This window comes from Schistocerca americana, chromosome X, assembly GCF_021461395.2.
Source record: "Schistocerca americana isolate TAMUIC-IGC-003095 chromosome X, iqSchAmer2.1, whole genome shotgun sequence".
NCBI classification, from domain to species: Eukaryota; Metazoa; Arthropoda; class Insecta; order Orthoptera; family Acrididae; genus Schistocerca; species Schistocerca americana.
The window spans coordinates 299,818,490-299,838,088 of NC_060130.1; the positions used below are offsets into that span (position 1 = coordinate 299,818,490).

Here is a 19,599-nt window from a genome sequence, read left to right on the forward strand (position 1 = left end):
TGTTACACTTTAAGATGTATCACACAAATGTGACAGTAAAATTTTTAATAACGACATAAATGTCTGATCATCTGCGCTCGAAATTTTTCTAAATGGTCTCCCTCAAAGAGTTGATTTTTAAATGAGAGGCAAACACTCTGTGATTTAAGAAATTCATTGTACATTCACACACATAGTTCAGTTTGCTCAAAAGAAAATTTACTTTGAAAGTAACGCTTTTCAAACAACCATTCACAATATTTTCCTGCGACCTGTACATGTAAAACATTAAAAGATCTTACATTATAAAAGAAACAAGACATCAGGGGTACTCAAAGAGCATTGGAATTTCGTGAACCACAATAAAATGCATAATTTGGCTTACAGTGCACATTCGTATGTAAATTTTCTTGCAGAACCAGTACTGTATTATCTCAAGTTTGGTTCTTTATTATGGCATAATGACATACGTGCTAGAAGATGAAAAGATGCACTTTGAAATGCAGTAGTGTGGAATTAAACACTTTGTTTCAAATAAATTGACTGCCTCAGCGGAAAAGATTAATAAAAGCCAAATTTCTTTAGCACACCAACAAAAATAACTTCATTGTTCTGCAAGGCGATTAATGCTTGACTGTCAGAAAGGTAGAAATAAAATCTGAAACTAATAACCATTTTAGCCTTCCGTAATTATGTGAATGTATTTTAATACACTTGACAGCTCCCGGCCACAGAAATCCGTTTTGTTTTCATTTGACATGAGAGCAATAAATGAAGAGGAAACAGTAAAATCACTAAATGTGAACACAAGTCACATAGAGACTATCCACCTCCTCACTACAACACAGACTGCTCTGTGCATCAGCACCGGATCAACGATATTTCCGAACCGCGGCAATACTAGATAGTGGTTCCCCGACCCCCACCCTTTACTCCCTCGAGCGTTTGAGGTAGAATGCCAAAAACTTAAAAAAAAAATCGACTTTTCAAAAATATGTTCAGTCTGTAGTGCACATCTTTCTGAAGACTCTGATACATAAAACATGTGTTCGAGGAAATGTAAGACATGTTATTTGGTCTTATGTGTGCCAAAGTGCAGTGCCACGCCTCTTCACACAGCATTCTTCTATTGCATGTCATTGTATTTTGCTCTGTGGAATTAAAACGTATAATATTTTGTAATGGATGACATCAAACTGTATTCAGGACAGTGGAAATTAAAATATCCTGTGGTTTCTCTCCTGCTCCCAGTCGGCCAGTTTGACATCCAGTCCGTCTTTATTTCTTCAACCCTGAAGTCCTAGCATTTTTTTCTCTCTAACCTTGCTACAATTTTACATGGTGTCTTTTCTGCGAAAGGATCTATTACCTCATCAAACTTCATCAAACATTTTGCCACACGAAAAAACGAAATGTCGCTGTCTAATATTGAAAAAGCTGTTAATACAAACAGTACCCAAGACTGATGTGGTTTCTCTATATGATTGTGTGTATTTTGTCACTGTCTGCTAGATAAAACAAAATAGGCCTATCTAATATTGCAGCAATTGTAACACACACCAAATAAACAGAATGTTTTAGCACAAATGGTCACATGTTTTAACACGACAGAGTACAATTCACTAAGTACCAATATCAAATGCCTATTAGGCCTACTACAAGCAAAAAGCTTTATGATAGGAAATAGTTTCACATTTCATTCGTATGCTCCTGTTTCTCAAGCATGAGATTGAAAAGAAGTAGTACAAAATTTTTATATAAATTTGGAATCATCATATTCTTCCGTAATTTGTGTGATATCCCCGTTTCTTCTCCTTCCTAGTTCTAACGATCAATCTTGTCATCGGGTCATTCGATGCCAAGTGGTCTAGAGGCTCCCACATGACCCTCATGGATTTTGATGAAATTTTGTATGAACATTCACACAGGTTCTCAATGAACACTGGTAAAGTTTCAGAAATTCAATACTTTCGGAGATACAGTCACTTGTTTAAGACCATAGCACAGCTTTCTATAGTGCATCCTTGAATTTTCAGCAACTTTGAGATGAGATATCTCTGTAAGTATTTGCATGAAAGAAACAAAACTTGGCCATCTTATACAACTTTTAGAGCTCTTTAAAGTAAAATATTAAGAAAAGGATTTCTGAGCAATTTTCATATAGATAATTTGAAGCAAAGTTGGGGGAAAAAATAGCTGTTTAAAAAACAAATTGCGAACTTAATTTTTTTTATATCTCCAAAAGGTAATTGTGGGATGTACATGAAACTTTGCATACCATAACGCACCAACACAAGGTCTTAGAATATAAAATTTCATTCTCCTATTGCTTTCCATTATTTCACACATCTAGGGCAAAGTTGACAATTTTTCAAAAAGTGCTAAAAATGGGTATTTTTAGTCAAATTTTTCAAAAAAGTGTTTTCTCCAAACTCTTCTAAACCATGATCATCAGAAAGAGCATATTCTAAACTATCTAGAAAATTGGATTTGGTTTTGAAATGCAAGCATATAAGGCCCTAAAAAGTAGCATCATCAAAGAGGCACACTGGAAGTTTGAACATATTTTTCTGGCACTCAATTTATACCTGAAATCTTTTATTTTGCCTTATACATGTTTATTAATGACTGGGATAAGTGAAATAAGAAGTCCTGATGAATAGGACCTAGCTTCAGTCCGAATAGCAAAAGAATAAAAATAGAAACAATGTTATTTCTTAACTGTCACCTCCCCCCCCTCCCCCACTCACCCACTCACTCCCCCCCTCTCTCTCTCTCTCTCTCTCTCTCTCTCTCTCTCTCTCTCACACACACACACACACACACACACACACACACACACACACACACACACACACACACATTATTAGTTGCCTGTTTAATGAACAACACCAGCTTACTGATGGAAAAGAAGTGTATAAATGAGTTGCTATGGTCCATGGTGGCTAAACCACTGCTAGTTTCATTTCACCTGAGAAAACCAGCATTCCCATTGCCATAGGAGCCACGCCCAATTGCTTAGCAACAACAGCCACGGGTGGGTTTCTTTACCACAGGATCCCAAGCCTGATAAGGGTTTCTTTACACAGATTCCCAAGCCCGATAGTAAAATTATTTAAGTTCCCTGTGTAAAATTAGAAGGCTCTCTTGGGTTCCTTAGATTTTTTCCTCTAACCTATTTCAATTTTTGATATGCTACATTAATTTTCTGATGAATATCAAGAGGAATGGTGTATTGCTGGCCAGACGAATTTACTGATGGAGCTGGAATAACTGCAATAATGTGGTGTTCCGGAACCCAGCACTTGTCACTTCTTGGTGGCCAATAAAATGAATTTGCTGGACCATGTGGGTGCATAAAGTTTATTAATGCATCCCTTTGCTCTGTGGAGATCTCACAGATATTCCCAATCCACCACATGTTTTCATAGATGCATGCAACACATTGTCCTGGTTGGAGAGCAGACATTAATATGCCTCCTTCATTACTGTGACCCATTTTAGCTAGAAAAGATGAACAATCATTTGAAACTCTGCTGACCTGAATTGTTGTTTCATCAATAGGTAAAAAGTGATGATTTTCTCTAGTGCCTGCTACAGTTTGTCCAAGTTTAAACCTCTCTTCTTGTGACACAATATTTTCTTCAATTTCATCTTTACTGATGAAAACAAATTTAATTCCATTAATGTTTTCAGAGCAGAAGTGAAACAGATCTAGGGGAGTAAGAATTAAGTGGCCGTTGCAAGCTTGCTCTTGCTGCTAACCACTTTGTTGTACCTCCAATCCCATCACAAGGTGATCTTTTTTTCCAGGGCACACCCTACTACACTCATCATCTTCAAAAAAATTTCGCACTCTACTAGCAACTTCTGCTGGTAATTTCCTGCTTTGCCTATTTTTGGGAAGTGCCAGAATGCCCTTCTCTGCCATAAGCTTCCAAGCATTCTTCACCATTCTTTCGGACACACCGAACTGAGCTGCTGTTTGTCTGACTGTCCAACTTACAGGTGCCAAGGTTCAATTTGCACCTGTTCTTTATGAATTGCATTCTGCATCTTGGCTTTCAGTTCAGTCAGCAAATGTGCATAGTCGGCACAGTTTCTGCATTCCTTAATTTCACTAGCATCTTCAATTTGTCGGTTTACTCCCATTGCATTTACAATTCTGTTTTTAATCACATTTTGAGCCTTTTGAATTTTCTTCTTCACATACTGGGGCTTATCTCTGTAGCTTACTGTTCTCTTCAGGGATGAAATACCGATAGGCAATAAGCTATTATTTAATTATTTTTTTGGTGTAAAGTCCTCATCAGAATGTGATGATGAGGGTGATAAAGCTTCGTCCAAGTGTTTATTTAAGGTAGTCCTGCAAGCCGGACAAATTCTCTGACCTGGCTTTATGCTATTAACAAGCTGCTTCTTCAACATATCAGAAGCCTTATTAGCTGTTTCAGTATCAAGAGTACAAATTACCTCTCATATTGTGTCAATAACAGGGCTTCATGGTGTAGTCAAACGTGAGAGGTATTGTCCAGCTTTGCTTCAGAATGTCAGACCAATAACTCTTTTTCCTCATCACTAAAATCCGCAAACCATTTTAAAGCAGCTTTTTTGGCAAAGAAATTGACATGACACTTTGTTCCACTATCTCGTTGCCCAATTGAGTAGCATGGTATGGAGTTCTCTTCTGCATCCATCTTCAATCAGTAACTAAATAATGTATTTGGCCTCTAAGTGCAAATTATAATCTGCTTAAATTTCAGACAAATTGCTGCTGAATGAAATTATACACAATGTATAACACCAATGAAAAAATCTAATAAGAGATATATGCTATAAAAGACACAATCAAAACAATTTTTTGTAAATTAGATTACAAACTTTGATGGTCTTACGAATCACTTAACAAGCCACACTCAGTCAAGAGAACCCACTCACTATGCTGCAAACACGCCACTGAAATACTGATTGTTCAAACAAGGGTCACAATAATGAAACAATCTGATTGTTAAATTAATTGTTGCCATTATATTTTCTATAAACAGTGAATATTGTTAATTTTCTCTGTGAAACTAGTGGTTACATATTTACCAAGTAGTAGGCTACATTTGAGAGTGATTACATACAAAATGATTCAAGCAAACCGATTCTTTTTTGGAAAAATGTTTTATACAATTGAATCCAAAAATTAGGTCTTCATATTTTACACTTGTAAATAGGCCTATTTACAATTTTGAGAAGTACAAAAAATATTAAGCTATTATTCATTGAATTCTTTATGATATCTCTCTCTTTTCCTTTTTTTTCCAAATGAGAAGAATTTTATGCAGATGAACACTTACGATAAAAGCAGAAGGGCTACTTCCCATAGTTTTCAAGTTTTTCTGACGGTCTCATTGCCTATTTACCAGATCTTTTTATTTCAATTATTCAAGGCACTAATAAACATTTATTAGGCATAATAAAAGGTTTCAGGTATAATTTGAGTGCAGTGGTTACATATTTACCAAGGTATTAGGCTACATTTGAGTGTGATTAAATACAAAATGATTCAAGCAAACCAATTCTTTTTTGGAAAAATGTTTTATACAATTGAATCCAAAAATTAGGTCTTCATATTTTACACTTGTAAATATTTACAATTTTGAGAAGTACAAAAAATATTAAGCTATTATTCATTGAATTCTTTATGATATCTCTCTCTCTCTTTTTCTTTTTTTTGCAAATGAGAAGAGTTTTATGCAGATGAACACTTACGATAAAAGCAGAAGGGCTACTTCCCACAGTTTTCAAGTTTTTCTGACAGTCTCATTGCCTATTTACAAGATCTTTTTATTTCAATTATTCAAGGCACTAATAAACATTTATTAGGCATAATAAAAGGTTTCAGGTATAATTTGAGTGCCAGAAAAATGTGTTCAAACTTCCAATGTGCTTCTTTGATGATGCTACTTTTTAGGGCCTTATATGCTTGCATTTCAAAACCAAATCCACTTTTCTAGATAGTTTAGAATATGATCTTTCTAATGATCATAGTTTAGAAGAGTTTGGAGAAAACACTTTTTTGAAAAATTTGACTAAAAATACCCATTTTAGCACTTTTTGAAAAATCGTCAACTTCACCCTAGATTTGTGAAATAATGAAAAGCAATAGAAGAATGAAATTTTATATTATAAGACCTTGTGTTGGTGAGTTATGGTGTGCAAAGTTTCATGTACATCCCACAATTACCTTTTGGAGATATAAAAAAAATTAAGTTCGCAATTTGTTTTTTAAACAGCTATTTTTTCGCCCAACTTTGCTTCAAATTATATATATGAAAATTGCTCAGAAATCCTTTTCTTAATATTTTACTTTAAAGAGCTCTAAAAGTTGTATAAGATGGCCAAGTTTTGTTTCTTTCATGCTAATACTTACAGAGATATCTCATCTCAAAGTTGCTGAAAATTCACGGACGCACTATTGGAAGCTGTGCTATGGTTTCAAACAAGTGACTATATCTCTGCAAGTATTGAATTTCTGAAACTGAAGCTTTACCAGTGTTCATTGAGAACATGTGTGAATGTTCATACAAAATTTCATCAAAATCCATGAGGGTCATGTGGAAACATTTTGCCGGCCTCGGTGGTCGTGCGGTTCTAGGCGCTCCAGTCCGGAGCCGCGCTGCTGCTACGGTCGCAGGTTCGAATCCTGCCTCGGGCATGGATGTGTGTGGTGTCCTTAGGTTAGTTAGGTTTAAGTAGTTCTAAGTTCTAGGGGACTGATGACCACAGAAGTTGAGTCCCATAGTGCTCAGAGCCATTTGAACCATTTTTTTGGAAACATTTCTCGATATTAGACCACTTGGCATGGAATGGCCCCATCACTAATTCTGTAACTATTCCTGCCAGTGTCAAAACTTATTATCCGCTTAATTTCACTGGCCCTGCCACAATCAATTGCTCAGTTATCCTGCGTTTATTCTCCTGTTAGGCGTTATTACGTGTTCGTACAACACATTTTCCTCGCTACTCCTAGAATAGAACTTAGGCGGATGCGACCAGGGCCTGTACTACTGGCCCTTACTAGTGTTGCGGTCTGGCCAAAATTTCATTTCCTTAGACACAAGGAGAAGATAATACGTAATCTTTCTTACCTGTTAGTAATTTATTTCCGCTATCGTAGTCTGAATCTATTGATTTCGATGGTAATGATAACAACGCTGATCATTCGCAAACCCAATCACATAACAAACAGCAATTAACATTCACCCGATCGGCTGTATTCCGCTCTGCTCGTACAGCCGTACCCCTTCTGTCTGCAGGAAAGTTTAATTCTAGATGCAATGGGGATTCCCCTGGCGGAGACATGGCGTACACTATGCACGAATTTAAAAATCAACTTATGATCCATTCAGAAGCAAACGTAGAATATGTTCACAAATGTTCAAAAACCAACAGGGATGCGTTTCAAAATCATATGATAGACCAATGTGCGCTGGATACTAGGCCCTTTGTGAAACAAGGCTTTTTCCTCAAAAATATGAATTCTTGCCGCCCGGGGCAGATAAACCGGTTTGCCCTTATTGAATCTGGCAGCTCGTGTGCCAGTAAAATTTTTCCAGGTTGTATCTTGCTGCTTGCTGCTACTAATTATACACAGCTAACAGCCACAGTTCTGTTAGTTCTGTAGCCAGAGGCGGGAGAAGGTACTACACAAGCGCGACTCAACTGCGCATGCGCAGTCACGCTCATCGGAGACAATTTATTGTTATGAGGCATGGCACAGTTTTCCTAAAGCCTTTGACACATTTTGCTGTTGGCAGACGCTTGTATGAGCACTGTGTTTTGTTGTTGTATATGGCTCATTTCCTTTGCAACTTAAGTTTTATTTTCGTTTTTTTCCCTCTCGTTCGTGTTTTATTGCTGCAATATTACTCTGCAGTAGCGAGATACAGTAATATCCTTTGTTAGAGTATTGCTTCTTAACAATCAAAATTACAAAAATTTAACTGAAAACTAAAACAAAACAAAAAATTCTCGGAATTATAAAAAATTCCAGGGTTTTCCCCAGTTTTCTCTCGGATGAAAAAAATCCCGGGTTTTTCCCGGATCTCCCGGTTGTCTCGGCTCGTATACACCCTGAATATAAAATACGAATGGAGAAGATGGAAATGAAAAATGGAGCTAAAATAGTCTTTATATCCTATATTACCGATAGATTTATCTTAAGATTTGTCCAGCTCTACGTTTTACCTACATCCTAAAATACATAAGCCTAAATTCGTCTGGAACTAACCTCTACTCTTGTCCTATGTAAATATCAGTTACGGCACTAAAACATGTCCAGTGTAAAATTTAGTCTCTCGTAACAGACTAAAAACATTAACCACCTCATGCAATGTTAAACAGTCATACCTGTTCTAGACAATAAGAAAGCACACTTCTCACTTATGCTACCTCTCTGTACAACACATATCCAAGTACAATGGCTCTTTGTTGTCATATTTTCCTTACTAGTTCAACCCCCTTCCTGCCGCGTACCCCTATCCCCATAAAAATAAAAAGGCTAATAAGTATAGTTAAGCATAAGCACTGTCACCACCAATGCTAATTTTTTTCAAGGTGCATTTGTTCTAATCCCAGTTCAGACTCATCATCACTAGCTTTGTAATATGGGCTTATAGTAAACAAGACCTCTTTCATTTATTAAATGCCATGTAGTTTCTCCTAACAAACCAAATTTATATATACAGGGTGTTACAAAAAGGTACGGCCAAACTTTCAGGAAACATTCCTCACACACAAAGAAAGAAAATAAGTTGGGTGGGCATGTGTCTGGAAACGCTTACTTTCCATGTTAGAGCTCATTTTATTACTTCTCTTCAAATCACATTAATCATGGAATGGAAACACACAGCAACAGAATGTACCAGCGTGACTTCAAACACTTTGTTACAGGGAATGTTCAAAATGTCCTCCGTTAGTGAGGATACATGCATGCACCCTCCGTCGCATGGAATCCCTGATGTGCTGATGCAGCCCTGGAGAATGACGTATTGTATCACAGCCGTCCACAATACGAGCACGAAGAGTCTCTACATTTGGTTGGTTGGTTGGTTTGGGGAAGGAGACCAGACAGCGTGGTCATCGGTCTCATCGGATTAGGGAAGGATTGGGAAGGAAGTCGGCCGTGCCCTTTCAGAGGAACCATCCCGGCATTTGCCTGGAGTGATTTAGGGAAATCACGGAAAACCTAAATCAGGATGGCCGGACGCGGGATTGAACCGTCGTCCTCCCGAATGCGAGTCCAGTGTCTAACCACTGCGCCACCCCGCTCGGTTCTCTCTACATTTGGTACCGGGGTTGCGTAGACAAGAGCTTTCAAATGCCCCCATAAATGAAAGTCGAGAGGGTTGAGGTCAGGAGAGCGTGGAGGCCATGGAATTGGTCCGCCTCTACCGATCCATCGGTCACCGAATCTGTTGTTGAGAAGCATACGAACACTTCAACTGAAATGTGCAGGAGCTCCATCGTGCATGAACCACATGTTGTGTCGTACTTGTAAAGGCATATGTTCTAGTAGCACAGGTAGAGTACCCATATGAAATCATGATAACGTGCTCCATTGAGTGTAGGTGGAAGAAAATGGGGCCCAGTCAAGACATCACCAACAATGCCTGCCCAAACGTTCACAGAAAATCTGTGTTGATGACGTGATTGCACAATTGCAAAATTACCTTCCTTCAATTGGGCCAGGTGGCGGTGCATCGAGGAAGTACAGTACATACTGACGAAACTAAAATGAGCTCCAACATGGAAATTAAGCGTTTCCGGACGCATGTCCACATAACATCTGTTCTTTATTTGTGTGTGAGGAATGTTTCCTGAAAGTGTGGCCGTACCTTTTCGTAACACCCTGTATACTATGTTATATTGCTTGAACTGTGTGTGGATTAACTTAACACCTATGTAAACATTATAACTATTGGAAAATAAAATACGCTTGTGGTGACAGTTGCCACTGTTTCCTCTGTATTAGCAGCAATGACTTGGTCATTGACTGAATTGGCATAACAGTAAAACATTGTTACTTTTCGCACATATAGGACAGCAACTGTGGCTGAGAGGGAAACCATTTGTCTAGGGCCATAAAAGATTAATAGTTTGCAATCCATTACTAATCAAGCTATTTAAATTAATTTTTTTTTTCACTTGATGAGCATTGAGTTACCAATAAAGATTGTGATATCACATATTACTTAAAGCATCTGTACAAGCACAGATTTGAAACTACATTGAGTTAGTTCTTAGCAAGTGTTTACATGACTATGTTTTACATAGCAATTCATCCATTACAGCAGTGGCTGAAGTGTGATAAATGTCAGACAACTTTATACTAAAAGTTTGTGACTGAATGCAGGGTTTATTTAGAAGTGAATAATTTCATGAAATGAATCAACTAACATACATATTTTTCTGCTGGGTACACCATGTTTCAGGGAAACATGTGACCGCTATGTGGCGTTGCGACATATGAAACAATTATTTCCATGTTTTTCCTCAGAACTTACCAGTCTGTTTAATTACTGGATATATACAAATGTGTTATTTACTTGTTTACTTCAGAAAATTGAATTAGAATCACACAATCAATTTCTTAAACATTATCAATAACACAATTCCTCTTAATGAGTAGCAATTAGTGATTATACAAAAACTGCTATAAAAAATTATGAAATTACCTGAAATTGAGTCAGCATCAAAACAACTGCCATCTTGTCCAATTTCAGCTCGAACCTGCTGTGATAACCTTGCAGTTCCACTTCTGGATACACCACAAAGTTGGCTGCTAGACTGAAATAATATTAACAAGGAATACTTGACAATCAGTCCCAAAATTACTTTAATAAGCATACAGAGTTAATGCAATAATAACTATCTTTATGGAGTACGGAAAGATTGAACGGTACATAATAGAGGCAACTGAGGAGTTAGTGACTTTCAAATAAAGGAAAACACGTAACTGATGTTGAATTATTTCTCAATGACATTTCCTTTTCGCTTGTTGGGCTTTTTTCCTAAGATCTCTTCGCTGAACATGAATTTTCTTTCAGTATACAAAGAGAGTGTAGTTGCAAAAGGGGAAATTTGAAGAATGTAGTGGATGAAATAGGAGTTCCTATCATGAATTACAACCCTGACCAAGGCAACTGAGGATGCATTGTCCTGGCATCATTCACTTTCTAGAATGTCCCTACTTTTCATCAGTTCCTTGTGAAATTTACCCAACAAACTGAGATTAGTATGAGTCTGCAGAAATTTTCCCTATTCCAGATAGATAGCATATACAGGGTGACAATTATTGAACTATATGGGGAAAAAACATAATTAGTTACAAACTATGGTGTGCACTCTCTTTATTCAACACGTAAGTGTCACTACAGATATTCAGTTTTAGGTTATGGCATGTTCGATATGCCTGCCATCATTGGCGATGATGTGGTGCACACAAATAGCGAAATTCTGCATGACCTGCTGAAGTGTCACAATGGCTATACCATCAATGACCTCCTGAATTGCTGTTTTCAGCTCAGCAATGGTTTTAGGGTTACTGCTGTACACCTCGTCTTTGATACAGACCCACAAAAAGGAGTCACATGTGTTCAGATCCGGGAAATAAGGCAGGCAATTGAGGCCCATGCCAGTATCCTCTTGGTACCCCAGAGCCAGAATGCAGTACCCAAAGAGCTCCTCCAGGACATCAAACACTCTCCTGATTCAATGGTGTTGAGCTCCATCTTGCATGAACCACATCTTGTCGAATTCAGTGTCACACTGGATAATGGGGATGAAATCGTCTTCCAAAACCTTCACGTACCATTCAGTAGTCACCGTTTCATCAAGGAATATCGCATTGATTATTCCATGACTGGACATTGCCCACCACACAGTCACTCGTCAAAGGTGAAGAGACTTCTCGATCACTAAATGTGGATTCTCAGTCCCATAAATGTGCAAATTTTGCTTACTGACGAACCCATCCAAATGAAAGTGGGCTTCATCGCTAAACCAAGCCATACTAATTCCTATCACTCAAAGTGCTGTTTGAACATTCTAATGCAAACCGTTCATAAGTTATAATGATTTTATTTCATATAGTTCAATAATTGTCACACTGTATCATTCTATGTAAACAAAAGATATGTGGCACAATTTTCTAAGGTCAAGGAGCATTTCTCATCCTCTTTAAAGAAAGTTTACTGGAGGAACTGCATTTGTTTGACTCAGCTCCACAAGTGATGACAGCCTCCTTGCTGCAAGATTCCTGTAATACAACGACTCTGTATGAAAATAAACTTCTATTTCTCAAAATGAAAATACAGTGAGGAATTTTATTTGACATCTGACAAAAACGAAGACAAATAAGAGACTCTGTGAACTACATCAGCGGAATTGTTGCAACATGGATGTCATTCAAAATGGCAAGCAAAAGCTATGTTATACACTTTTGAAAATTATTCCTGATTAATTACAGGGATATCCTAAAGCGTGATGTTGAATGTTTACAAGTTTCGCTTGTTTACTACCAGATTTACACTGCGTTCATGGGCAAGGCCATTCCAGATGGAGCTGGATGCTCAACAAAAAGAATTTTTTGTGTCTTATACAAAAAAACTGCGTGGTAATCAACAGGGAAGATTTTGGGCAAATGTCCAAACAAGGGTGTTAACCTCATCTCCACCTAATTACTAGTCTGAAATATTACTGCACAGCTTCCTCTGCCGTTTCCTAATTACACACAAAGTTACAATACCAATGACACTCTGCTGTTCCATAGGATACTATTTCTTTTCAGTTGCTTGAAAAATTTGGAACAGATGCATGTATGATAAAGCATTTGTCAGCAGAAGTGGGTACTGTGTGTGAGCTATAACTTATTCAATGTATTGTATAGTATCTAGGCAAGTGTTGGGAACACTCAGTTCATTGTCTTAACTTTCATGACCTGCTCTTTGGAAAGGCAGTCCAGTTGGGGAAGAGTGACTTGTGGATACGAATACAGTAGCTTGCCATCATAGGCTATTTTCAACTTCAAACGAACAATAATAGAGAACAAATAATGTACCATGCTGTAAAACTTATTTTCCTCTCTTTGCAAAATGTTGATGAATTCTGATAAATACAGCTGCTTTCAATAACTTGACTCTTTGTAAATTTTATTATTATAAACTTAGATGATAAAAGTCATGTGATACCTCCTGACATCATATCAGACATCATTTTGCCCAGCATAGTGCAAAAACTTAACATGACATAGACTCGACAAGTAATTGGAAGTCCCTTGCAGAAATATTATGCAAAGCTGCCTCTATAGCCATCCATAATTGCTGAAGTGTTGCCAGTGCAGGATTTTTGTGCATGTACTGACCTCTCAATTATGTCCCATAACTGTTCGATGGGATTCATGTTAGATGATTTAGGTGGCCAAATCATTCGCTTCAACTGTCCAGTACATTCTTCAAACCAATTGCAAACAACTGTGGCCTGGGGATATGGTGCATTGTCACCCATAAAAATTCCATCATTGTTTGGGAACATGAACCCCACAAATCAGTCCAAATTGTCTCCAAGTAGCTCAACATTACCATTTCCAGTGAATGATCGGTTCAGTTGACCAGAGGAGTCAATCCATTTCATGACAACACAGCCCACACCATTATGGAGTCACCACCAACTTGCACAGAGCTTTATTGATAACTTGAGTCCACGGCTTTGTGGAGCCTGTGTCACACTTGAACCCTACCATCAGCTCTTACCAACTGAAATTGAGACTCATTTGACCTGATCATGGTTTTTCAGCCACCTAGGGTCCAACTGATATGGTCACGAGCCCAAGAGAGGCACTGTATGCAGTGTCGTGCTGTTAGGAAAGACACTTGCATCCATTGTATGCCGCCATACCCCATTAACACCAAATTTCATCGTGCTGTCCTAATGGATATGTTTGTCTTAGGTTCCACACTAATTTCTGTGGTTATTTCATGCAATGTTGCTTGTCTGCTAGCACTGACAACTCTGTGCAAATGCTGCTGCTCTTGGTCATTAAGTGAAGGCTGTCAGTCACTGTGTTGTCCATGACGAGAGTTACTGCCTGAAATTTGGTATTCTTGGCACACTCTTGACAATGTGGATCTCAGAATATTGAATCCCTAATGATATCCAGAATGGAATGTCCCATGTACCTTCCTCCAACTACCATTCCACATTCAAAGTCTATTAATTTCTGTCATGCGGCCATAATCATGTCAGATACCTTTTCACATGAATCATCTGACTACACATGACAGCACCACTGATGAACTTCCTTGTGTACATGATACTACAGCCATCTGTACATGTGCAGATCACTATCCCATGACTTTCGTTATCTCAGTGTAGTTCCAAGGCATACATTTATCATTGGTTCTAATGAGAAGAAAGAGTAAGAAGGAATTTTAATGTCTCACTATTGTAAAACATGAAGTGGGAAGAATAACAAACATAGTGTAATTTTTGGGATAACTGTCAGCATGTCTGACTGGTGTGGTCTTATAAAATTAGCCAGTTGACATGACTTTGTAACATTTGTACTGAACTGTTGAAAGCAAGAGGAAACTGCAGCCATTATATTTTCTGAGGACATGCAGCTCTACTGTATGAAAAATCATGGGGAGCTGCATTTAACTAGTTTTCAACCTGGAGACCACTACACAGCTTAAACAGTAAATGCTGGTATCTCTGCAGTAAATGAAATAGAAAAATATTGGTATATGTCAGCAAGTAATGAAGCTGTTAAGCTACCATGATTCACACCACCTTTGGTAACTATCTACAAATGTCTGGAAGCTTTAAAAGTTTATCAGTGTTGTACAAATCCAAAGTTCATGTTTTATCACTGATAAATATCAAATAGTTCTAATAAGCAGTGACGGAAGAATCCAGTAACATGGTTTAAAATTTGTTTTTTGTTCACAGACAAAGCGTTTTCCAATTCACAAACAAAGTATTCTCTATGGCATCACAGAATCATGCAGAACATGAAACAACAAAATTTAAGACGACTAAACCATTCATAATGTGCTTACTTCACAAGTGATTTAAATCCCAGCAGGATGGCAGAAATTTTTCATCTTGTTATTTCAATGAATATGAAAGCAACATGTTTAACAATCTGATGTAAAACCCTAAGATGTTTTGGTCTTATATGAGCTTAGTAATTGGATCAAAGTCATCCATTCAGTGATCATTTTGGTACTTAAGCAGAGCTTAACAGATAGATAAAAATTCTGAATTCTGTCTACTGAAATTGTTTCACTGCATAAGATTATAACATGGTTTCTCTTTTCAATCAGCACATGAACACCAAATGACAGATGAGATAAGTGACCACAAAATCATTCAATACAGGAAAGAACAGCGGACCTGATGGTATACATGTACAGGTTGTTTGACCATTATAGGTAAAAATGAAAGGATGACTATAAAACAAAGAAACAAGCTAATAAACACAGATCTGAAAAACAGTGCTTTCCTTGATATATTACAACTGAGTACATGAACACATTATAGCACAGTCCCCTAAAATCCAAACCACAGAACTGCACTTGAGGACAAACACATTTCAACAAGTGTTCCACATGGACATTATTCATGTGAAGGCAGGCTTCAGTGTGTCCCTCCATCAATGCCAGTACGTGTTCAAAAATCCCAGGTGTGTTCCGAATGCAGTGACAAACATCCATGATGTGTTCCCAGAATTCACTGACATTATAAACAGGGCTGGAATATATGAAAGCTTTTAAATATCCCCATTTATAAAAAAATAAATAAAAAATAAATCCAATGGATTAAGTTTGGAGACCTGGGAGACCATGGTATTGGTGGGCCATGCCTGATTTCTTTGTTGTCAAAATACTATATACCAACACTTCGGTATCCTAAATGATGATACACACGAACGAGGGCAGTTTACCACTTTGTAATTTACACCTCACTTGCAGTGTTTCGAAATAAATATAGCCCTAGGGATTAACATGTTGAAAAATCCCATGACTACACTTATGCATACACTGTGATGGGGAAACCACTGGGTTCCAGACCTCCATTTATTAGGACTATTATCTTGTGTCATTGTCCCTCACTTGCACCTTTCATTTGTACCCATAACAGTCAAACACCCTAGCTATTCCATACATATTATGTGTAAGAACTTGCTTTCCTTCTCACTGCAATTTATTGTAGGTTGCTGTACGAATGATTTATTTCAAGCGACAGGAAAAAGGTGCAGGTCATTACCAGTTTCAAGAAGGGCCATTGGACAGACATGGACAGTTATGTGTCAATACCAGTAACATCAGTCTATTACACAAATATGAAACATATTTCATTCTCACATCTTAAGCCGCCAAGACCACAAAGCTCCTCTGTAGGAATCAACATGGATTCTGTGAACAGCAGTCTTGTGAAACTTGGCTCACTCTGTTCATTCATAATATTCAGTAAGCAGTAAGGTAGGCATCCCCGAATTCATGCCATCTAACTTGACTTCTGGTAGGTGTGTTATACAGTTCCACACTGTGGGATTACAGAAGTGTCCGATTCCATCTGTCTGCTTTGACCCATGATGTCATCAATATGGCAGCAATGGCTACTTCCAGCATATACAAAATGTCAATGGTACCACTACATACACGTCAACAAATGCGAACAAGATTAAAAATGACACAGTAACATCTCACTCCAAAAATAAAATGGAACTATTGGGACATCTGCAGAAAATTGGGGTTTTAGGGCAGGTACAAATTAAATATACAACAATACAAAAACACCACTCTGTCACAAAAAGAAATAACATAAAAAATTTAGATTGCAGCATTCTGCTACGCCAACAAAACCACAGGAATTGGACATTTTCCTTAATCTACAGAGCTCAAACACAGCTACCAATACCACAAACATCCACAACCCCAAAAAGTGGACCCCGGCATTTCCCTTGACCTATATAGCTCAACTGCAGCTATTGATACCAATCAAAAAAACTTCCACTCTGGCAGATCATACATAATGAGTCTCTCAGCACAGATCATTTAATACACAGGTTAATCTTACTTAGCATTTTGTTATATAGAAAACATCATCTTGCCATGCCATGACACCATGGCATTACTAGGATGAACAGATATGTGTATTAACTTCCAGTGATCAGTTTACATTTTAATATCGTGATTCTAAAATAATATTAGAAGACACACATCTGAAAAAAAAAAACAACTCTGATATTATGTTTACTAATAGAATACAACCAGATGGTACTTTATGGCATTTGTAAGATGCTTTCCATGGCAAAAATACAGTAATATGTCTAAAATACTACACGAAGATGATATGAAGAATATAGTAGAATGTACTATGTTATGCGCTATGGGCATTGGTACCAAAAACATTAATGAAAAAAATTATTTGTTACTTCTAATGTGTGTCTCAGATTGCTTATATGCATACGTATCTTGTTTTGCACATCTAAGGTGGGCATGTCAGAGGTTTCCCTATCACCTTTATGCAAAGTAGCTACTAAAACTAAGAGATCAGATTTAAATGTTACTGTTTACCCTCTGCAAAATTGCCATAATCATAGTGAGTGCAATGTTGTAACACATATCACAGCTCACTGGGGTCACGGTTATCCAATTGCATAATTCTTATTATTTCAATTAGCTCAATGGCCAAGTGCAAGTCTTTCAATTGTCTGCCACATTGGTTACATGTGTGTGTCCTGATGTACCACAATTATCAAAATGGGGAACTGGGGATATGCAGTTTAATGTGGAATCTGAAACACATTTTGTTCCTGGCAACATCTCACATTGTATACAGGTGAAGGCTAGATTAAAGGCAGACTCAAAAATTCTGTGGTTACACCAGGATTTCATCCTGTGACCTCTTGGCTTCCAGGTACGGTCCTTGCCACTAGTCCTCCAAGCCCTATTATTGCATAATGAGCAGCAATTATGCTCTTCATATGGTAAAATGGCACATGCAATTGGTTTCTGGAGGACTCTCTTTACAAGTCACTAACACGTATTTAAACTCATTTATCTACTGAAATAATTTTGTACCTCAATGTTAGTAGCACATTTTGATATTGTATTTCAAGGTATCTCACGGACTTACCAACAAATACTATGTTCTCATTATTACAAATGTACAATACAGCACCAACAAATTGTCTGAAACAATAAATAACAGTCTGAAACATCAGCCTTATGTGTTAATTAGGTAAAGAACTGTACAAAGAAATTTTCATTTAGCTAGAATGCAGTGTCAGCATTTGGTTTATATGTAGTAACAGTAATACATATCTGCTTTGGTTACATGATAAATTCTAAATCAAAACCACAATAAATGTTTTCGCTTTACTAAAAATGTAAAGAGTTGGATTTCTTGTCAGAACGTACTGCTAACTTACATCTTCATCTTCGAAGTTAAAAGCTTTTGCCCTGGCACTGGTTTCACTATCATTCCAATAATCTTCATCTTCGATGCGTGTTGCCATTTCTGACGTTAACTTGCTTGGGTTGTTCACTTCCTTGTGTGTGACAAGTATACTTGGTGCCGTCTGTTCAAAGTTCAAATCAATCAACAGTTTCCCACACAAACGATGGGTCTAGCCATTCTCTAACACAAGCTGCACTGCTTGTCATAGTAAGTTGTTGTACGTTATATCTGCATTACAAAACCCGACTATAATCACCTGCTGTCTACATGGCGTTGTACCACAACAAAAAAATATGTTCTTCTAGTTTCTAAAAAACAAGAAAGCGGATTCTATATATAGTACTACGATAAAATGCAGATAATAGTTAGTAGTAGTGGAACAGCAATCACGAATAATATTGTTATGACGTTTCATGTATTATTTCAAAGCAAACCAGCCATACTGCACAATCAAAATAAACAACTCTACACATATAAACAACACGAAACCTCCCACTCGCCAGCGATGTACTTTGTTTACAACATGTACGCTAAGGAGGTAGAAAACAAATCAGATAATGGCCAACGTAACAAAAATAAAGACAATCATTGGTCGGAATACTAGACATTTAAGGCCGGTTCACACCCTATGATTTATCTGTGCAAATATCAAATCGTAGCGTGTGGATCGTCCTTTACTCTACTATTCATACATTTTCTGCAAGACACTGTGAAATACAAGACGTATGGTACTTACCAGTATTCCAGATATTAGGACTTTCTTCCCGTTATATTCTTGCGCGCAGCGCGGGAAGAATGACTGTTACGATTCCTCTGTCACGGCTATATTTAGTCTTCTCTTGAGAACTGTAGGGTCTCACTAAATTATCAAGGACGCGCTACATATAAATTGCTGCCAACAGGTAGTTTACTGTATGTGAGGTGGGCATTTTTCAAAACATGATTATTAGGCGACTCTTCACACAGTGCAAGAGCTGCAGGAGACCACCAGTGATACAGAAGACCACGAAGTATTAGGTGTAAGATCCAAAGAAGTGACTCTCACAGATAAGACTTTCAAAATAAAATGAACTGCCGAAGGATTCGGAACAAAATGACATAATT

General features: G+C 37.5%; 1 protein-coding gene across 2 annotated transcripts in view; it reads right to left on the bottom strand.

Annotated features, from left to right (window-relative positions):
* The window catches only part of LOC124555151 (spermatogenesis-defective protein 39 homolog), a 121,544-nt gene extending 102,205 nt beyond the window's left edge, over positions 1-19,339 (bottom strand). Inside the window, exons 1-2 of one of the 2 annotated variants that reach the window (XM_047128969.1) lie at positions 19,232-19,339; positions 10,704-10,815 (exon numbers count right to left, since the gene is read on the bottom strand). Coding sequence is in view for 1 of the 2 variants with exons in the window: in XM_047128968.1 (XP_046984924.1) it covers positions 10,704-10,815; positions 18,467-18,553 (199 nt within the window). In the remaining variant the exon portion in view is untranslated. Of the gene's footprint in view, positions 1-10,703; positions 10,816-18,466; positions 19,185-19,231 lie in introns of those variants that run through there. The other variant, XM_047128968.1, reaches the window with a different exon arrangement.
* Positions 19,340-19,599: the final 260 nt, after the last annotated feature.